Raw genomic sequence first — 22,767 nt, 5'->3', positions numbered from 1 at the left:
TAATTTCTGTCTCATATTTTGACGTAGTAAGTTAAAATTTAAACTTTATTTATATCTTTTGAAGTGCTAGAAGATGTTAAATTCAAATTTTGACTTTTTATAAACAAGATTGTGAAACTGGCTGACAGTCAAATTCATGACATGGTAAATTAATACGAATATCAGTACAAATTTTGATTTCCAAATTCATAGTTTCTGTCTCATAGCTGAAGTAGAAAATTAATATTTTAATTTTAAATGACTACTTTTTGATTTTTTTAATTTAATTATTATTTTCTTTTTAAATCATCATTATTTAATTTCTTCCTGGCAGGAATGATCTCCCATACACTGGCTTCAGAACTCGCCCGGTTCTCTCGGCTGTAGTTGCAGTGGAGCTCAGGTTGCCTCCGCCGGCCGACAGTGAGGTTGCAGTTGCAGTTGCTGCCTCGCGGCTCGCTGATTGGCTCAGAGTTCAGTTCCTCCTGAGGAAATCACTCCTTTTATAGTTAACGGAGCGCCGAGCGGCTGTTTTCCGGGTTCACACTCACTCAGCATGTAGAGGAGGCGGACCGCCGGGAGACACCTGGACCACCGAGGACACACCGGAGCCCCGACACACACGGGATCGATCCGCACATATCGATCAGCTATCAGTGAAGGTGAGGAGCAGGGGGGGCTGTGTGCTGGGCCGGGGGGGCGGTGTTGGTGGGCTCAGTCCCGTCTGGGTGGATCCTGGTCTCAGATCAGACATGTCAGGTCCTGCACACTGCTGCTGCTGCTGCTGCTGCTGCACTCTGACACCAAGCCTCAACTTTGCTTTCTCTTCATTATTAACGTCATTATATGGTTATTACGACACTATTGTTACGTCACTGCTCAACAAGCGTCGGCTCAGGTTTGATTTCTGCTCTGAGATCAGATTATTGGAGCATTAACATCACGGCGGTTACTGAAGGTATGTGACGACACCGTGTGTGCAGGCCTACTGTATGTACGTAATCAGCCGCCAAGTAACCTACATTTACCTGAGTGCTGCAGCTGTGCAGCGCTGCGTTTATATAACGTATATAGAGTTTACAGAGGTGATGTGAGTGCTGGGAGAAAAACAAAATAATTTATGAAGTACTAATACCACAAAATCACAACAACATCTGTCCTTGTGTAAACCTTTTTAGTACTTGTACTGCAAACATCTGTGTTTTGTCAAACTTTATACTTTGAGCTGCAGCTAAGAGTTTACAGACATGCTGTGATGTGAGCACAGGAAGAAAATAATAATTTCTAAAGTATTAATACCACAAAACTACAACAACAGACAGTCATGGACAGGGACAAAGTACTGCACTTACGTATGATTTTGAGGTACTTGTACTGCAAACATCTGCAGCTGCAGCTGAGAGTTTACAGAGATGCTGTGAGGTGAGCGCAGGAAGAGACAAAATAACCTCTGAAGTATTAATACCACAAAACACAACGGCAACAGCAGCTACGACGCTTAAGGAACATTTTGAAGTACTTGTACTGCGAGTATCTGCGTTTAGTTAAACATTGTACTTCAAGCTGCAGCTGAGAGTTTACAGATGAGGCAACGTGAGTGCAGGAAGAATAATCAGTACCACAAAGGTACAACAACAAACAGTGGTGCAAAGTAACAGAGTACTGCGCTGAAGTACTTGTACTTTAGTGTAGTTGTTTTCTGTTACTTGATACTAATAGTAATACTTTATACTGCATGGCTTCAGTTTATTGATACAAATATACACTGCAGCATGCAGAGCACCAGCTGCAACATTACAGTGACAGTTAATTAACCATCAATAATTTCACATCATGAATGTACTGCGTGATGTACAAAGTATATTTTGATGCTGTACTTTGACTGAAGTAAACTCTGACTGCAGGATTTGTATCAGAGTATTTCTACACTGTGGTATTACGACTTTTACTGAAGTGAAAGATCTGAGCGTTTCTTCCACTGCTGCCAACAGTACTCTGCTACACACTGCATTTCAAGTGTCGCTGTAATAAGACGACGACAGACGTACGAGCGGCTGAATCTAAAATTGAGCCCTGAAAGTGAAAGAGGTGTATTTGTCAGAGTCACGCTGAACGTTTGATGTGAGCCGGAGGTTAATGTTGCAGTCCTGCGTGATGCTGTGCAGTTATCACTCCTGGAATGTACCTGAGCACACACTTTACCTGCAGACCTGTACCGCAAACTCTGCTGAGCCTCACATTAAACTCTCCAACAATATAAAATATTGTTCACATTATTATTATCACTGATGAATTGATCTCAGAATTAAACGGCTGAAAAATGTCCGTCACAGCGTCTTAGAGCAGGAGACGAACCTTTAAGGGACTGATGATCCCAAAGTTGTTCACTTTAATATCATGTAATTAAATACGTCCAGTGTTTGGAAGCATTGTTGTAGAAGAAAATGAACGAGACAGTGACTTCATATCACATTCATTTTCTTTCCATCAACTGATCGATCACATGTTGCCGCTCTAGGTTACATGTTAACACATGAGCGGTTGTTGAAGATTTACTTGCAACTTTTGAAAGGGACAGCTTGGATGTTTTGAAGTGGGGGTGTACGAGGCACTTACCCACAGTCAGTGTGTTAGACGCAGTAGATGTCAGCTGACACGCCCCCAGTTTGGAGAAGCAGCCTTGAGTCCGAAGCAGAAGCAAAGCAGTGTACTGTTTACCACCTGAAAGAAACGATAACCCTTAAAGTATGCGCTATATTGAGAGTATTTTCACCGCCTTACTTTTCCGCCACACAGCCGGTTCCAACAGGAAGTTGTAAGTGTCTTCAGTTCCACATCTATAATCTCGTCACAGCCAGACTCCATTGACTAAACCAGTACTTTTACCTTACTGAACACAGGAGCTGCTGGTCTACTGCTGCCTCCATCTGTTCATGTGTTATTGTGAGACTTTGGGGAATCTGAACGAATTCTTTTAAACACCACAGTCTCACAATAACACAACATAACAGATGGAGGCAGCAGTAGACCAGCAGCTCCTGTGTTCAGTGAGGTAAAAGTACTGGTTTAGTCAATGGAGTCTGGCTGTGACGAGAGAAAAGATGTGGCTTCCCCGTTGGACCAAACTGTCTGATGGAAAAGTAAGGCAGTGAAAATACTCTCAATATAGCGTACAACTAAAGTCCTATTGTTTCTTTTAAGTGGGAGCTTCTTTAGGCGGCTAAAATACGTTTTGTTGCCGACCCCTCCACAGCTGTACATTGCTTAGCTCATGTCAGACTTCAACCTGCTTCTCTAAACTGGGTGTGCGCCGACTGACATCTACTGTAGGTAACACACTGACTATAGATGAGTACCCTACTTCAAAAAATCTAAACGTTCCCTTGAAATTAAATTAGAGATACAAGGATGTAGAAATATCCTCTTACAGGTCTAAGCAGCTAACTGTACGACAAGTAATGACACTTCATAGAATAAACGATTTATTGCTTATTCAAGGAGATAATCTGCTGATGATTTAAGTCTGAATGGAAGAACGCTTCGGTTTCAGAGCGTCTTTCTACAAACCAACAACCTTAATAAACAATGCGTCTCAGTGAGGGTGTTTTTAACGAAGCAGGAAACGTTCATTTTGTATATGTTTTAAAACAGAATGAAAAACTGAATTGTACTTTTAATTTATTGTCGAACTCGTCTAAATATTTTAACAGAAATGTTTAAAACTGTGAATGATTAATATTTTCAGCGATTTGCAGACTTTCAGTGAAAAAGGCACCAAAACAACTCTGGATTAAATCACTTTGCATGTGAGTAGCCTGTTTTATAGGGTTTTTTGTGCATTTTTTATGTGCAAACTCATGAAACAGTATTTTTACAACCTTCAGCTGTTTTATAATATTATAAAGATAAAAAACGACTGGTCAGCTTCCTCTGTAAGAGTCCATCGCACAGGCAGGCAGTCCAAAAATGCACCCGAGGCTCTCTGGTTTAGTTAAAAATCATTCACTAATTCACAGATAAACCAACACGTTTCGACTGGAGAGTCTTCATCAGGGTATAAAATGCAGTGGAAACAGGTGTGCAATCAAAAAACTCACGTAGAGGTCAGGTGACACAGGTCACATGATATATTGGTGTAACCCACTCGAAAAAGCAATTAAAAGAAATGAGGTAAATACAGACTGGGAGTGATTCACACATCTAGTGAAAGAAAAAGAGGTTCAATCCCAAATACAAAGAAAGAAAACAATCATGACATACTGTCTGTGACACACCTGCACATTCAGCGACAGGACATGAAAAATGTGCAACAAAATAGAGAGTGTAACTCATGATAACCAACTATAACTCTATAAGATTATTCTGAGTGATCATCACTGAGGATTTGGGCAGTTTTACAGACGCTCGCGTCACTGTACTTGTACTTGTCGTTTTGAGTTCCTGGAAGCTTTGTCACAACGACAAAACGAGAAGTCAGACTCGTAGCTGAGATCGTGCTGAAATAAAAGTCAGCAAACAGGAGGACGGTTTGAAATGTGCAAAACAAAGACATAAATGAAGCCAGAGAACCAAAGTGAAGCTGGACTGTACACCTGCACAGAATATATATTAAAATACTTTAAACACCAGAATAAACACGTGTAAACATCCTTTAAATAACTGATCCTTCCTTTTTGAAGCCGTGGCCGTGTGATGAAGGATTTATCATTGAGAAACTGATCGTATATATGAAGTGAAATAATGTGTTTTGGCTGATCTTTACACTGTGGTATTAAGGTTTCAGCAGAATATTCCTTCCTTCCATCGCTGTGACACCGAGAGGAGATTTCCTCTGAGTAGCTAAACATTTGTCTGACGTGGTTTTAGATTCTGAAGTGTCTCTTGTGCTGCTGTTACTGTCGTTACTCTGTCTTCTTACCTGATCTGAGCTCAGTCTGCTTTACTTCCTCTGTTTTAAATTTAGGCCAAACTTTCAGAGACTTCATCACTTCCTCTTTTTGAACTGTTTTTAACGAGAAGACGCGGCTTCCAGTTCAGTTTGCAGCTCACAAACTCAGCAAAGCTGCGTCGGTCTGCGGAGCAGTCGCTTTTATTTGAGTTTGTTTATCTGCAGAAAGTTCAGTTTCCTTTTTTACACCAACAGTCAGCGGCTGTAAAGTTGTAGCATCATATACAGTATGTTGCTGTTATTCAAACCACAGGCTCCACGTGTTTTGCTGAATCACTTCAGACACATTTACACAAAGACACAGCGGAACACGTTTGGTTTTTGGTGAATTTAAGATAAAATTTCAAACAGCATGAGTCTGAACTTGAGGTTTGTAGGCTGAGATCCATCTTAATGAGGATCTGTGAGTTTGTGCAGGTTGGTTTCCAGCCTGACCTGCAGCCGCACTGTGATAACCAACAGGTCAAAGTTGTGTCTGATGGTTTGTGGTAATAATGATAAAGGTGTAATAACACTTTTTGGTTTTTGAAATAAAGAAAGCCGCGCTACATCAGCGAGTCGAGGCCTTGGGCTGGTTCTCTCTCATGAACCTGTGTTCAAATTTAGATGTTTCACCTTTCTAAATAAATTAGAGTTTAACTGAACTCAACAGCTCATTTCCCCCTCCTTCACTTGTTAAAGAGACAGTTCAGATTTTTTGAAGTTGAGTGAGCTACTTATCCATTGTCAGTGTAGCTATTACATACAGTCGATGTCAGTCGGCATGACTGCAGTTTGAAGAAGCAGGCTGGAGTTTGACATGGAAGCTAAGCAATCATGTTGTGAGAGGCTCAGCAACAAAACATATTTTAACCACCTAAAAAAATCAAAATCAGTTTCAGTGTGCACTATATTGAGAGTATTTTCCTTTATCTCTCTGTCAGACAGTCCGTTCCAACACAGAAGCTGTTAACGACTCCAGTTCCACATCTATACTCTCGTCACAGTCACCAGACTCCATTGACAAAAACAGTAATTTTAGCTCACTGAACACAGGAGCTGTTGGTCTACTGTTGCACTTGGCTGTCTGACAGAAAGGTAGAGCGTTGAAAATACTCTCAATATAACACTTAAGCTCCTTTTACACTGCCAGATTTTTGGCGAATGTTGGGCCAAGCTGTGAGTGTTTAGACACACAGAGGCGGATTGGCGAGTTGATCGGAGGTGCCCAATTTTCCGCCTCGTAGGGTAGACATATTGGTGGAACCCTTTTAGTTTAAAGGGGCTGTTGAAGACTTGTGGGAGGAGCTGTTGATGACGCCGCACGTGCGAGCCACTGGCGGTGGATAAACAGGAAACAGCTGATAGCAGGAATTAGTGAGCAGCTAGTAGCAAGAGGGAAACACAAACCTGACAGACACAGTAAAGATGAGCAACTGGGGAGACAAGGAATTGCGCGCCCTCCTTGTCCTCGCAAACGAAGAGGCCATTAACCGTCAGATGACGGGGACGGTGAAGAACGGGCCGACTTACGAGAGAATCACTGAAGGACTGACCAGCCGCGGCTTCCTTCCCACGTCACTGTTTACGTCACACGCTGAGCTACACGTTTTGTTACTTGCTCACGCCCCCCATTGCCCCGAAAAAGGAACATTCTGTATAAACAAAAGTAGGTAGGCGGCATTTTGCTGCACTCCCCGATTTTGTTTTTATACTGCCAATGCTGAAAAAACACTGATTGGGCTTTCCTGCAAATTTGCACAACTCCTGTTTAAAAAGGGCTTTAAACTGAGATCGATTTTTATGCCTCTGCACTGACGATAACCGTGGCCGGAGGCATTACATTTTTCGGGTTGTCAGTCCATCCGTCAGGCTGTATGTCAGCACATGTGTCTGTCCCATTCAGTGAATGCAATATCTCAAGAATGCCTTGAGTGAATTTCTTCAAATTTGGCACAAACGTCCACTTGGACTGAAGAATAAACTGATTAGAAATTGTTAGTTGAAGATCAAAGGTCAGTGTGACCTCACAAAATATGTTTTTGGCCATAACTCAAGAATCTACACACTGGTTATGGCAAAACAAAACAAAACAAAACACAAATGTCTGACAGGATAAAATAATGAAGGTCAAAGGTCAAAGGTCAGCTTGACTGTGACATCATCATGTTTTAACGTCATATCTCAGGAACAGAAGGGGAGACATTTGGTCAGATAATAGGCGAACAACCACGAGGTGGTAATTCAGCACTTAGGTGGGACTTTTTTAATGTGGCTAAAATGCATTTTGTTAATTACCCGTCCACAGCAGCACATTGCTTGGCTTCCTTATCGGCCTGCTTCTTTAAACTGGGAGCGTGGTGAGTGACATCATACAACCCCACATCAAAAATCCAAAGTATCCCTTTAATGCACAACATAATGTAGACTGTTCAACATGGATGTTCTTGTTTGATGTAAGGTTAATTTATTAAAGCCAGTCACCGTGATAACCAGGGTTTGGACAGTGTAGGGCTCTGCCTGACCAGTGTCTCAGTGCTCCTGTGTATTCACATGAGGTGATCTTCATTTGGTGCAAAGTTAGCACCTTTCTGTGCAAAAACAGTCCAGTTCACAGAGACCAGCGCTAACAGCCACACACAGTTACAGTGAAATCATTAGTGTCTTCAGAGACAGGCCGAGATCATAAATCTCAAACACACTTTCTTTCTGTCATGTGTAAATTCTAGGGATAGACCGATATGGATTTTTTAGGGCCAATGCCGATACCGATTTTTTTCCATCACCCTTAGCCGATGACCGATTATGGACTGCCGATTTTCTTGAGCCAATATTTGGGGCCAATACTGCTTTTGCTCCCTCAATTTACATTAAAAAAATGACACAATGATAACAAATATTACAGGTCTCAAGTTTAAAATAAGAAACATTTATTGAACAGTAAAAAATACTAAAACAAGATGGAAAGTTGAGGTAGAACAGGTAGAATATTATTATTATTATTATTATTATTATTATACATTCAAATAAAAAAAAGAGTTCAGTGCTCTTAAATCTTCCAGTAATGTCTTTATAAAATAAACAAATATTTAAGCTGAAGCATAAATAAAACAACAACTACTGTACACAGTAGGATTCGCTGCATGTGCGCTGCAGGGTCTTCCGGCAACACAGAGCTGCCCGTGGATGCCTGTCTGTAAATCATACCAGGGAAAAATAAATCCGCAAACCCAGGCACGTATCGGCCAATGCCGATACAAGTAAAAAACTCAAATATCGGCCCGATATATCGGCCGGCCGATGTATCGGTCTATCCTTAGTAAATTCCTGTTTGAGGTTCGTCTGTCAGGTCCTGGAGCTTTTCTGTTTCTCTCCCCGTCGCTCTACTGATTGTGTTCTTGGCACGGGAGCAGCATTAGAACTTTGTCACATTCAATTTAGATGCAAAAAAATACAAATTACACCCTGCTGTAAAACTGTATGGGCGTGTTTTTGTGCTGCATCTTTAGTGAACTGCACCTTGAGCCAGAGCAGATAGTGGTTGCAAGTGATGCGCATTTCATGGTGCTCAGAGGCCACAATCCATTCTTTGTGAATTAAGCTGTCAGTAATCTATGAATAATTTCTGTGGCTTTTAATCACTGTATTGATTATATATATATGAATACTGTAAGAGCAGAGCGTCCTCGCTGCCACTGTCTGAAACTGAAATCCTTCCACCTCTGTGTGACAGCATGGGGAACCTGATCAAGGTGTTAACCAGAGACATCGACAACAATGGTGGAAACTTCTTCCTGGACTTTGAGAGTAAGACACACACACACACACACACTGACAGCAAGACAGCAGAGTGTGTTTGACCTTTGACCTCTGTGTTTCTCCCTGCAGATGCTCAGCCCTCACAGTCAGAGACGGCGGTGTGGGAGGAGGTGAACCAGGTACTGACGGAGGCTCGGGTCATCCTGGACGACCTGCAGGCGTACAGAGGAGCAGGAGAGGAGATACGACAGGTGAGTGCATTTACTCAAGTAACGTACTTAAAGGCCCAGTGTGTCAGATTTAGGGAGATATATTGGCAGGAAATATAATATAATGAGTGTGTTTTCTTTAGTGTGTAATCAGCTGACAATAGTGTTTGCTACTTTAGAATGAGACGTTTATATCTACACAGGGAGCAGGTCCTCGTCTACAGAGATCACCATGTTGCGGCGCCATGTTTCTACAGTAGCCCAGACAAACCAAACACAGGCTCTAGAGAGGGACATTCAAGTTTTTGTGCATTTACGTTTTCATGTCAGCCACTGTTACTCAAAGCCCCTCCGTGAAGAGAGTGTTGGAAAGTAATTCGGCTCCCAGAAAAAAAAAACCCTGAACATCTTGATCTCAAGTTATCAGAGAGAAAACATGAGCACACATTAGCACGTCCTGGATTAGCGGCCTGTATCCGACACGCTAAACGGCATCAGAGAAACACTAGCTGCTTTTACACGGCCTCTTTAAGGCGGGAATGTCACGCCGTTATTCTGCCTCGCCGTCCTGTATAAAAGGTACGATTGCAGAATGAACGGACAGAGTTGTCTCGCCTGTGAGTCGGCAGCAGAGGAAGGAACAGCACTGAAATGATGTCTGTAAATGGAGAGCCGACAGGACGGGTGTGACGCTTTGACGACGTGACGTGTGACAGTTTGAAGTAGAAGTTTCATTTTATTTATTTATTGTTTTGTTTTAATTTGTAAGATAGTCAGGTTTTAGTTAGTTGTGGGTTTTCTGTGACAGCACAAAAACTACTGCACACAACAGTTTCAACGCCCAGCAGTGTGTATCATAAATTCAGTGCAAAATTAGCACCCAGTCTTCCTCCTGCTGCTCCCTCTCTGCCCCTGAATGAGGTTGAGTTGAATAGCGGCGCGATCAGTCGACAAATTGAGGAGGTGGGTGTGACTGTGGGAGTTCTTGAGGTGTAACCTAATGGAACAATACAGGTTGTCTCAATGTGTGCAACCCACTGCAGGAGATTTAAAAAGCAGCTGATGGCAGTTAGCAGCTAACTCACAGAAGAAGAACAGCGACTGACAATGTCCTCAAATAGTGAACACACTGAGGTCCAGGAGCTCCTTACCCTCCGAGCGGAGGACGAGATCAGCCGCCATATAACAGGGACGCTAAATGATTCTTACTGACACGTTAATGTCATTGTTATTGTTTATAAAGCGCTGCAGGCACGTATGTTACATGTCACACTAGTGGCCGACGCTGTTGAGTTACACGTCACGCCCATCATGCCTCTTCGGACTCCATGATGCCGGCATGCTGTCTAAAATCACACACTGGAGCGACATGATGGAATAATGGATCTGACTAGTTATTTAACAACTGTATTCAGGCTTTTACTGTGAAAACAACAGGAAGCTAAAATGTCCCCTGTGTGTGTGTGTTCAGGCCATCCAGAGTCCTGGCGTGGAGGGGGTACAGGAGAAGGCCTGGGCAGCTGTGGTTCCTCTGGTTGGTAAACTGAAAACCTTCTATGAGTTCTCCCAGAAACTCGGTAAGAACCTGACAACGATATTTCAGTTCATATAAACCTCTCGGTATATCTCAGAGAATAAAACTCACAGGACGTTAAATTAAAGAACAGACGTTGACAGTTGTGGTGTCACACTGGATGGATGATGGGTGGTGTCACACTGACGAAGTGGGTTTTTGTGTCTAAACATAACGACTTGTTAACGACAGCATTATTGAGATGAAAAGTTTCATGTTCGTTATTCAACACGTGTGTTTGTCTTATTAATTTTCTAATGAAAGAAACTGGAGACAGCTGACTGGATGTGTGATTACTGTTGGAGAACTTACCTGTCACCCCTCACCTCCCCCCATCTCCCTCCTGTCCTCCCCTGTCCTCCCTCCTGTCCTCCCTCCTGTCCTCCCCCTCCTGTCAGAGTCCAGCCTGCGGTGTCTCCTGAACATCCTCACCAGTTCGGGTTCGACTCCCACTCAGCACCTGGAGCAGAAACAGGCACTGGCTCGTCAGTTCGCCCACATCCTGCACTTCACGCTGCGCTTCGACGAGCTCAAGGTCTGCTGTGCTCCTCCTGCTCCTCCTCCTGCTCCTTCTCTACTACTCCCCTTATTTACCTCCTCAACATTCCGCACTTTACGCTGCGCTTCGACGAGCTTAAGGTCTGCTGTGCTCCTTTTGCTCCTCCTGCTCTTCCTCCGCTACACGTCCTCTACTCCTCCCCTTATTTACCTCCTCCACATCCTGCATTTGACACTGCGCTCCAACAAGCTCAAGGTCCACTCTGCTCCTCTTGCTCCTCCTTTGCACCTCCCTTTCTTTACCTCCTCCACACCCTGCACTTCATGTTGTGCTTGGATGAGCTCAAGGTCTGCTCAGCTCCTCCTATTCTCCTCCTCCTCTACCCCTCCTTGTCTTCACCTCCTCTACACCTCCCCTCATTTACCTTCTCCACCTCCTCTCCACCTCCCTTTCCTTACCTCCTTTACATCCTACACTTTACACTGTGCTTTGATGAGCTCAAGGTCTGCTCTGCTAGTCCTCCACCTCCTGCTCCTCCTCTACACCTCCCTGTCTTTACCTCCTCTACATCCTGCACTTCATGAGCTCAAGGTCCACTTTGCTCCTCCTGCACCTCCTCTGCACCTCCCCTCCTTTACCTCTGCCTCATCCCTTTCCTACTCACAGAAATACCCTCTTTCTTCATCTTCCTCACCTTATCAGCCACACCCTTTATTTTGAGCTCCTCCTTCCTCCTCCTCCTCCTCCTCCTCCTAAGGATCTTAATAGGTACATTAATACCAACCCTGACCCCTCGCCATCGTCCTCTTCATGTTCTTCTTCTCTTCATGATCCCCAGATGACGAACCCAGCCATCCAGAACGACTTCAGCTATTATCGCCGAACCATCAGCCGCATGCGGATCAACAACCTGTCTGTAAGACACACAGAGAACAACACACCTGTTTGTTTACTGTTGTCTGCCATAAAACTGACGTGTTGTTTCTGACATGTCAGAGGTTTTGGAAGGTTTGGGAACGAAAATAAAGTTCCAAAAACTTTGTTAATGTTGAGACCTTGTACGTGAAACCAGCTCACCTTTATAACCTCTCAGAATCAACTCGAAACATTCTGTCACAACGCAGCTGACCGGGTTTCCATGGCAACCGCTGCTTTATTTTTTTTCCCCACCAGGCCGACGCAGGAAATGAGGTCAACAACGAGCTGGCCAATCGGATGTCTCTGTTCTACGCCAGCTCCACGCCGATGCTGAAGACGCTAAGTGACGCCACATCAAAGTTCGTCTCAGATGTGAGTCCATCCAAGATTATATTATTATTTGTTTCCTGATTGAATTTATTAATTAATCCTTTGAAACCTGAGCAAATCGGCTTGATTTCTTTTAAAGCACGGGAAGAAGACGATGAGCAACGAAAGACGAAATGACCCAAAAAAAACTGCAAGAAATTAGTGAAAAGAAAAAAAAAGAAAAACAAGGAAATAAGCTGGAAAGAGTTCTTAAAAATTAGAATAATTCTGTAACATAATTCAAAAATGTAATAATAATAATTATAAATATGGTTTTTCCCCAGCTTAATATAGTTGCTTTTTAAAAATAATTTTCTAAATCTATTTTTTGCATTTTGTGGGACATTCCTTACCAAGTTGGCCGTTGCCTTTTTTCCCATATTTGTGAAAGAAATCGCAGCAGTGTGCTCAGAGTTCAAAGTTTTAGATAACTTGCGAAAGGTGTTTGAAAGCAGCACAGGGAAAGTGATGTCACTCCAGGTTTCGAAGGGTTGCACAGCTGACTCATTTATTCAGCCGCCTTTTTTACACAGAGATGGCGCTATAGAGCCGCTAAAGAGTCCCTTCTTTACACCTCCTTTGCATTTTTACACAGCACCAAACGCTGGTTCGCATCTTTTCGCTCCAGTGTGTGATTTTAGACAGCATGTCGGCACTTTGGAATCAGAAGAGGCGTGTCCTGTAACTCAACAGCGTCTGCAGCCTTAAGTGTGACGTATAACATACGCGTCGGCAGCACTTTATGAACAGTAACGATGACATCACATGAACATAACAATCATTTAGCGTCCCTGTTATATGGCTGCTGATCTCGTTCTCTGCTTGGAGGGTAAGGAGTGGACATTTTCTTTGAGTTAGCTGCTAACTGCTACAAATAACACACACAGCACGTCATCAAAACATCACAACCATGCCGGCCATGATCCTGTCCTGTCAGCTGTCCTGTTTATACAGACGGCGCTGTTACTGCCTCCGCTGGCAACTTAAAGGCGAGACAACTCCCCACTCTGTGATCGTACCTCTTATACAGAACAGCGAGGCGGTATACTGGCAGTTTTACTTGTTTGTTTTGTTTATAATTATAATGTTTGGATTGAACTTTTACGAAGTAAATAAGCCTTTTGGTTTGTTGGTTTGTTGCTGAAAAAACAGGAAACAACAGGAAGATGCAAACATAAAAATAATAATAGTAATAATAACAAACTTTATTTATACAGTACTTTTTCCCGAACACAGTTACAAGGTGCTGAACATGGTTGAACCAGGAATAAAAACAGAATTCAGAACTGCAGTTAAAAAAATAAAAACATGTAATAACAAAAATACGACATAAAACATAAATAAATAAAAAGCAATCACATAAAAAATATAGAGAAGACATGTTGGAAATAAAATGATGTGCTCACGTCAGTAACTTTAGTTTGAGGAGTGATTTTAGAGTCACTGAACTCACTGATTCTGCTGCCTTGTGTAAAAGTTCTGAGGTCAAAGTTCATGTAGATGAACAGAAAGAAAATCTTATTTAATCTCGTCATATGGGAGGTGTGATGACAGTTTCAGCCTGCAGGGGTCACCAGCAGGACTGTGTATTGTATTTTTCATAAGGCTCCAGCAGAGGTCGCCCTCACCAAATACTCTGAGTGCTTCATGAAGTCATGAGGAGAAATAAATCCTCAGGGACCCTGTAGCCTCGCCTCTGTTACAAAACATAAAGCTGTGATGAATATCTTTATGCTTTCTCATGTTTTTCTCCAGAGTAGAAGACAGGAACTTTGTTTCTTCACAGCTTTTTATCAGCTGAATAATTAATAATACAAGAGGGCCACACTTCTCAGATTGTCACAGGCCAGAAAATACTAAAAGCAGAGTTTTCAACCAGCTACATGGCAAAAAAAATCAGACCCCAGAAGCCCATTTGGTACATACAATATATAATTCCTTTTTTATCAAATTTCAACTTCACAGTTTAATGTTTGACATTACAGTAGCTTATGTTGTGTCCACATATTACAAAGAAAAGAATATCTCTATCGTCCGCCGCCATGTTTACTGAGGTAAGTGTTTTTATCGCCTAGTTATTAGGAGTGTGCCACGTCATCTTGTTCACGATAACACTGGTAGAATTTTAATATAATATGAAAAATTCATATCATGATACTTGCGATATTTTGACTTGTTGACACATTGACGTCACACTGTTGCCCCGGGCGACAACAATCATGGCTGAAAGCGAAATTATTAGCGACTCCTTGGTGGTTCCAGAAAGAGGAGCAGCTTCAGTAGTGTGGAATAAAGTGTGGCGTCCTGAATGTTTTCCTTCTTGTAGCGCTCAGAGGGAACTCATTCAGCGGCTCCTCTGGCAGCAGCACAGCGTCTCTCCCTCTGCTCTCTGATTCTGTCACAAACCTTTGCTGATGTGAATAAACTCCATATATGTGACTGTGTCATAACAGCCTGTCACAGGTTACAGCCTGATGGTTAGAGGAGAAATGGCAGAGCATAAAAAAGAGAAGGAAATCAGCTGCTGATGTGTATATATAGATCCAGGGGACATTTGTTTAAATGTGTAATTAGTGGCAGATTTGATTTAGTTGAACTATTAATATTGTGACAGGATCTGAATCTGACTCTGAGTTGCTGTTGTTGTTCACAAACTAAAGACATGAGAGATGATTTTAAAAATGTTGCCCAATATTTGAAGCAAACTGAAAAAACTATGTCACTGATTTTGCTGCAATTTTATTTTCTTAAATGAATAATTAATTTTTAATTTTTTTTTTACTAATTTGTCGTATCGTCAAGAATATCGTTATCGCAAAAATTACATTAAATTAAAAAGTGCATTGGCAGGTGGAGGAGGAGATCATGTTTAAACAGTGCAGTGTGTGATTTACTGAAATATGCTCAAGTTATGTTAAAGTCTTTTCTCTCATTTTTAAATGAGTTTAAATTCCACTCATGAGAGGCAATAAATCACAAAGAGCCGACTGTATTATTATGAAACAGCTCAGGTTATTATCAGAAGTTTAGTTTGATGTTTTGTTATTATTTTTCTCTTTCTCATTTGTCTCCATATTTAAGTTACACGTGCATTATTACAGTTTAACCATTTTTATTTCATAATATGCATTTTTTAAAACTATTTTCAGAAAGTAAAACAGTAATTATAAGTAGTAAGTAATTAAAAGTACATTGAGGCACCTTTACTTTACTTGTACTCCATTTCCTGCTGCTTTATATTTGTACTCTACATTTCAGAGGGTAGTAGTGTACTTCTTACTTAGTTACATTTATCTGACAACTTTAATTACTAGTAACTGTGCAGATTAATAGTTTACACAGTAATAAAAGACCAAAATGTTAAATATGATGTGCTGACACAGATTAAATCACCCAGCTATAGATTAAGTAGAGTCACCGTCTTCTCAGTTACTCGATACTCCATATATTAATGCAACTGTATTAATAATCAAACATTATCACAGTCTATTTAATAATGTAACACACTTTCTTTTTGCATAAATAATACTTTTATTTTTGTTCCTTTTACAGTTACATTTTTACTATTTTTACTTAGATTAAATATCTGAATACTTTGTTCACCACTGGGTACGAGAGGTTTTTATATGATATGACAGTTGTTCACCTCTTCCACACACCATTTATCTACTGGTCGTGGTTTGTGAATGACATTTTATTGTCCTGTTGTCGTGCAGAATCCAGACGTCCCGATTGAAAACACGACAGACTGTCTGAGTACGATGGCCAGCGTGTGCAAAGTGATGCTGGAAACACCGTGAGTCCTGACATGTTCCTGAACGCGTCATCACAGCCACCTGCCTCAGACATGAACCAACACTGTGTGTGTGTGTGTGTGTGTGTGTGTGTGTGTGTGTGTGTGTGTGCAGGGAGTATCGCAGTCGCTTCGCCAGTGAGGAGACAGTGTTGTTCTGCCTGCGTGTGATGGTCGGCGTCATCATCCTGTACGACCACGTTCACCCGGCCGGAGCCTTCGTTAAGACCTCCAATATAGACGTACGTTAGCAAGGCAACCACACAACCACACATTAAACGCACATTTTATTCCTAAAAACATGGCAGCAGTATTTGTTGACAGTATTTTCTGATTTATGAAGTGATAAAAGCAGATGTCTTAAATTCCATTTCAATTTTTGATGCCAAGACTGACCGTCACTGTCGTAGGTTCATAAGTTTCATGGTGATATCTATTAGTTAAAATGTTTACCTCATTCACCTGAGCTGTCTCCCCTTAATAAGTGACACCTGAGGAAGGACATCTTTCGCCACACTGAGATACTCCAGATTTTAACTTTGAAAGTCGAATATTCATGAAGAAACATCTAAACAATAATAATAATATTTTTTCAGATGAAAGGCTGCATCAGAGTGCTGAAGGAGCAGCCGCCCAGCAGTGTGGAGGGATTACTCAACGCTCTCAGGTCTGACACGCCACAAACACATCACACACACTGAGGCAGTGACAGAAATCATTTTAAACCAGACACATTGGGCCTTTCCCAAACTGCCCCTGACACCAAAAAAATATCACATGAAAATAAAGAACATTTTTTTTTTTTTCTTTTTTATTTATCATCGTCGGCCTAAAGAAATTCTTAAATTCTCCAGCTGTAAAAATGTGAAGCCTGTGCTCTGTATTTAAAAAAAAAAAGTTTGAACATTTCATCAGCTTAAATGTGCGTCATAGGTCTATGGCCCGGCGCCTTTTCCTCTAAATTAGAGCTCGCCATGAGCCTCCCCAATGAGGCTAACAATGGATTCCAAATCCATAAAAGTAAAAGTCACGGGTGCAGCAGGCTGAGCAAAGCACCCCAGACGTCTCTCTCCTCAGCAACACTTTCCAGCTCCTCCTGGAGGACCCCGAGGCGTTCCCAGACCAGATGAGATCTATAATCCCTCCAGTGTGTTCTGGGTCTGCCCCGGGGAAAACCTCTAACAGGAGGCACCCAGGAGGATCCTGATCAGATGTTGAACCACCTCAACATGAAGGAGCAGCGGCTCTACTCCGAGCTCCCTCCAGATGTCTGACTCCTCCCCCTATCTCTAAGGCTGAGCCCAGACACCCTACAGAGGAAACTCATTTCGGCTGCTTGTATCCGTGATCTCATTCTGTGGATCACTACCCAGAGCTCATGACCACAGGTGAGGGTAGATGGACCAGTAAACACTTTGGGCTGAGAGAGTTGCTGCCTCAAGCGAGGGAGTTCAAGTATCTCAGGGTCTTGTTCACAAGTCAGGGTAAAAGTAAAACTGTCAGAAGAAATTACAGACTTTAATAGTGCGTGGACAGATTGGTTTGCTTTCACTGTCAACACTGCAAAGTTAAAGCACTAAATATGTACAAGTAGCTCACTGCAGAGGAGCCATCTTGTGGTAAAACATGTGTTTGAATGTTCATTTAGACCCATTTTAATGTCGATAGACTGGTTTAGTCTTCACACGCAGTGTTACCATCAGGCTCAAATGTGTTTTGTGGCTCCAGGAAAACTTTTAAAAGTATCTTTGGTCATAAACGGCTCTTTCGATCGGTCAGGTTGCTGACCCCTGCCCTACACACTCTCCACACACACGTCTGTTCCGTTTTCACGTTCATGTGGAGCGTCCACCACATTGAGTACCGTCTAGTGAGGAGTGGAAGTGAGTTATAAAACCCTCCAACAACGAGCCTGCATCGATATTGACTTACTGACCATGTGCAACACAGAACTGTGTCCGTCATGGAGGAAGCTCAATGCAAACAAAAGTTCCACGCAGCCACCTTGAGGAGTGGAAACTGTTCAAACTAAGAAAGACATTTATTATTGTCATACAGACGTTAACATCTTAAAAGCTATACTGTTTTTTCTACACCTCTCTAGTGCCTGTAACAGTTGTGAAGGTGACACTGTGAGACAGAGTGGGAGTGGGAAGGCTCCGGTTTTGGAAAGGCCCAAAGTGTCAAAAGTGATTTTTACTTTTATGACTTTTGTGACACTATCAGTGACCTGTCTCTCCTGAGCTGATACTGTGGTTATTATTTTTCATTAAACTGCCTGCTCCCTCCCTGCAGGTATACGACCAAACATCTGAACGATGAGGCTACCTCCAAGCAGATCAAAAACATGTTGCAGCCAAATTAACTCAGTGCTTCTTCAGCAGAGGTGAAACTGGAACGATACAAAAGTGTTGTGGTCCAAATTTCAAGAGAACTACTGAACAAACCTTTAGCTAACATTTCTTTGTTTTAACCTCAGTTATTGTTGTATGTTTTTACTCTCATTTGAACAAAGTGCTGGTTTTTGTTGTTATATAAAAAAAGGAGAGAAAAGAAAAGAAAAAGAGAAGAGAAACTTTTAGTTGGTTGATCCAAGAAAAGATGTAAAATTGTGCTCGAGCTGCGTTCACGTCACATTTACAACCAATACAACCTGTTTATTCTGACACCTAGTGGACGTTCAGATTAGTGCAGTTGACTTTTTCTAATTACTTGCGCTGGCTGTTTTAAATTTCCAAAATATGTCACAGACAGAAAACACTGCAGTGAATTGACTGATATATATACATGTAGTTCTGCGGGCACCCCCTAGAGGTGGCAGTTGTCATTACAGCCATAATATGAGAAAGTATTAGAACAAGGTATCAGACCTCTGAATTGCTGCCTATATCTACAACATCAGTGTTTCATGTGAGTGTTTGTGTTTAGCTCATTGACGACTGTTTCCACCACCTCCACAAACAGTTAACCAATCAAATCTTTGAAACTGGGATTCAGAACGGAGATGTGAAATTGCCACCAAAATGGCAACGTGTGGATGAGACGGACGCAGCTGTGAAAGTTGTTGCTGCAGCATCACACATTTAAAATCATCCTCAGGAGACCGTAATTACCCAGGCCTGTCTAGAACCTGCGACCATCAGCTGACTTAAAAACCTTTATATTTACCGTTCATTCGCCTGCACTTCTGATGTGACGTGAATGCAGCTTTCAGATCTTTTAGCTGCCATTTGTTGACAGTCTGACATCATCACTTCAGACCCTTTTCCACCACAAGAACTTTTTCCAGAACTGTTTTCAAGAACCCAGGAACTTTTCATGTTCTGATTGAATTATTCCTTGCGCCGCAGATCCTACCTCAGAAAAAGTCTCTGTGGCCGAGGTCCAACTTGTCAGTTGACTGAACTGCTGGAGGGAACATCACGTGTTGGTCAAACAAACACAAGCTCAGAATCTTAAAGGAAAGAATAGTACCGTTTATCATAATTTGGGTTCGTCAGCTCCACAGATAAAGATAGAAAATACAGTTTGGGTGATTATTTTCATCATTTTCTCGATAAGCGTCATTTCATTTTCTCAACCAGCCTCTTGCTATGAGCAGTGGGGTCCTATGTGATCATCAACTTTCTACCAAAGTCAGAGCAGTTTGGGTTATTCAGCATGAGAGATTTCTGTATTTCTGTTTGAGGTTTGTTGGCTTGTGTTGCCGACATTGTCGATCAAATGTGATCAAACCACATCCACACAGTCCTGATGAAGCAGATCATTAGATTTTTATTTTAAGCTGAACACAACCAAGGATGACTTTTTTTCAAACCTGAACAGCTGCCTTTTCAGTTATTTATATTTAAGGTTTAAAACCAAGTTTTCATGGGATTTAAAGGAACGGTTTACTCTAAAATCAAAACTACATAATCTTCCTCTGACCTGTTGTGCTATTTATTAGTCTAGATTGTTTTGGTGTGAGTTGCCAAGTATTGGAGATATCGGCCGGAGAGATGTCTGCCTTCTCTACAATATAATGGAACTAGATGGCGCTCAGCTTGTGCTGCTCAACACAATCTAGACTGATAAACAGCTCTACAGGTAAGAGGAGGAATATGTAGTTTTGATTTTGGGGGCAAACTGTCCCTTTAAGTCATGTTGCTGCATTCCAAAATTTATTGTCATGATGATAAAATCCAAGTGCTCATACACTGTACTTCCTCTTAAACAACTATTTTTAAACACAGAAAAGCAGCTGCAGGTCAAATGAATCCTAAATGTCACGCTGTAATTAGCTTCAACTGCAGAGATCTTAGAGAAGTTGAAACTCCAAACTGACTGTGCTGGATTTAACTTTCAGGGGGCGAGCTCAAAACAGAAAAGAAGAAAGACAAATAACATAATCAAGTCGTACGTCCACGTGAACATCTCCAAAAGACCTCCAGTGCCTGGAGAATAATCTTTCAGCCTTTAAAGATGAGTTAGTGATTCAAAGAAGCAAAACTACAGATGTCTTCAATGAGAGCTCTTTTCATTAGTTTTCAACAGTTTCTTTGTTGTTTCATGTTTTGGTTAAATGTCTCTGGATCTCAGAGCATCATGTGACCTGCATTTCAGATGATTCTTACTTCCCTAAAGTCACACACAGCCCAGAGAAGTTCCTGGTTGCTTGAATGAGCATTTCCTTTCGGTGGAAAAGGGTGGAAACTCTCAGTAGCCAGTTTGATGCTGGTCAACTCAGAGGATGAGTTGTGGGTGTCACTGTCATCAGATGGTTCCCATTGAAACATTTATCAGACTAACCTCATCCTTTAAGTCTTTTCTCTTGAACTGTGTTGAAAAAAAAAACACCTCAGAGAAAGCAGAGGTCTCACCTTTGTGCTGTTTGTCCAAGGAAGTTTTCATGTGCATCGTCTTCTTCACCTCTCTGTGGTGCATTATCGGCTCCTTACTGCCCCCTGAGGCTGGAGTGCAGGAAACACTCACTGTGACTGAGATTTAAAGGTCCAGTGTGTTAGATTTAGGGGGATTTAGTGGCATCTACTGGTGAGGAGAGCACATTGCAACCAGCTGAAACTTTCCTGGTTAGAATTCGCTCATTATTCAGGAGGTTTTTACCGGGAGCTGAATTATCTCAGAGAACTCTTCATCTCCAAAACAAACAGACGAGGGGCCAAAATGTTAGCATTGTACATTTCTACAAACCACGAATATGTTACCTTTGTACATTTCATACGTGTCATATCAACGTCTCTAAAGTGACAAAGTATATGAGGTGAGGAATGGTGTGACATGTAGGCAAGACCAACAAATCGGATGTGATATAGTGAGTAATCGCTATGTTTCCAGCAGCTTTTTAAAAACAAAATGCAGGTGTTTTTTAGGGACCCGTCACTTTGTTCCCACCTGGTATACTGCCACAACAAGCGGTTGTTTTTCACAGAGACATTGCTGTGTGTCAGTCAGGGATTGAACCCCCAAAACAGGGTACAACAGGGTCCGAAACATGATCTTTTCTGAGCCATAACCAAGTGTGCCTTAACGTTACCACAAATTTAACCACAGCGTTGTTGAAACATAAAGTTTCAAGTTATCTGCTACATATAACACAAAAATTTAACGTATCAGTGGTTTGTAAAAATGTTCCAATCCCAACATTTGTTTTGGTGGTTGAGTTGATGTTTTGGTTTCACAAGAGAAAAGACTTCAAGCAGGGAGATTCACTTGTTGGTTTGACAAATGCACATCTAGTTGACCTTCTTCAGGAAGCATTTTAAACCGTTTGATGAGACAGTCCCAAACAATTCAGGCTGTTGCAACTGTAAACGAGGAGTTTTTAAAATGGTGTCCACAGAATGATATTTAAACCCGATTTTATTTCTGTTTTTGCAGTTACATTTCCAATGTTAATCTAAAAACTTTTTAAGGTACGGTATGATTTCAAAAACATTATTATTATTTTTATTTTGAGCTGTGACACGCGGACGGCTGTAATAAACTGGCTGCTGAGAGCAGTTTGGAATAGCGAAGAGAAGGAGAACCACTGTGACGGAGACGATGTGGTACTGAAACGAGGGAAACCTCAGACTGATGTGGACTTTAGTTTTCTCCATGTGTGGACTGATCTGATCCGCGGGACTGATGACTGGAAACGAGCTTTTTGATTTGCTTTGTATGTTAACGCTGCAGTGTCAGGGATTGTATGGCATTAATTGTTTTAAATGATGTTTGTGTTGGCCAAATAAAGTTTTTACATTTTTAAGAAAAATATGATTCTGCTAAAATGAGACTCTGCTGTTTTCTGTCCATATTTCACAGTTAGTGTTCGTCGGCTGCTGCTGCTGCACTGAATGCCAACTTTTGAGCATGCATTATTATAACAATGATAAAACAACAGTGTTATCAGTTCAAAAAATCATATGAGGTTCAGTCTGTGCTGCAGGAGCTGGAAACAACTTTGGAAGCTCCAGCTGAACGTAATGTATAGGTGTCTTTACACTGGAAATCATTCCTATAGAGGAGTTCTGACCTCTGAGCTGCTTCTGAATCAGCCAATCATTCTTATTATATCGTTATTATGAGTCTGACTTTGTCTTCCACCCACAAGACAGAACAGTTCCTGTTTGGATTACAAACTTCCTCTTCATTAATATCCTGCGGCGTGCCACAGGGATCAATTTTAGACCCAATTTTATTCTATTTATATTTTCTCCCTTTGGGCTCTTCTCTTACAAAAATCCCCTGAGGACTGTTACT

The 22,767-nt window shown here is 41.6% G+C and overlaps 1 protein-coding gene across 1 annotated transcript; it reads left to right on the top strand.

Moving 5' to 3' along the window:
- The first annotated feature begins 482 nt into the window (after positions 1-482).
- On the top strand, positions 483-22,295 carry LOC117271379 (CYFIP-related Rac1 interactor B-like). The gene is made up of 11 exons (XM_033649499.2): positions 483-641; positions 8,640-8,713; positions 8,795-8,916; positions 10,346-10,451; positions 10,846-10,982; positions 11,785-11,862; positions 12,120-12,236; positions 15,950-16,029; positions 16,142-16,268; positions 16,623-16,693; positions 18,322-22,295. Exons 2-11 carry the CDS (start codon positions 8,641-8,643, stop codon positions 18,389-18,391), a joined length of 981 nt encoding a protein of 326 aa, XP_033505390.1. The 5' UTR covers positions 483-641; position 8,640; the 3' UTR covers positions 18,392-22,295.
- The last annotated feature ends 472 nt before the right edge of the window (positions 22,296-22,767 follow it).

This window comes from Epinephelus lanceolatus, chromosome 12, assembly GCF_041903045.1.
Source record: "Epinephelus lanceolatus isolate andai-2023 chromosome 12, ASM4190304v1, whole genome shotgun sequence".
NCBI classification, from domain to species: domain Eukaryota; kingdom Metazoa; phylum Chordata; class Actinopteri; order Perciformes; family Serranidae; genus Epinephelus; species Epinephelus lanceolatus.
Note: the sequence above shows the minus strand (reverse complement) of the source record. Positions and strands in the feature narration are given on the sequence as shown.

Coding starts and splice junctions, on each gene's coding strand:
- LOC117271379 (XM_033649499.2), top strand. CDS start 8,641: ATGGGGAACCTGATCAAGGTGTTAACCAGAGACATCGACAACAATGGT. Junction 11,863..12,119: donor TGCGGATCAACAACCTGTCT/GTAAGACACACA, acceptor TTTCCCCACCAG/GCCGACGCAGGAAATGAGGT. Junction 16,269..16,622: donor TTAAGACCTCCAATATAGAC/GTACGTTAGCAA, acceptor ATATTTTTTCAG/ATGAAAGGCTGCATCAGAGT.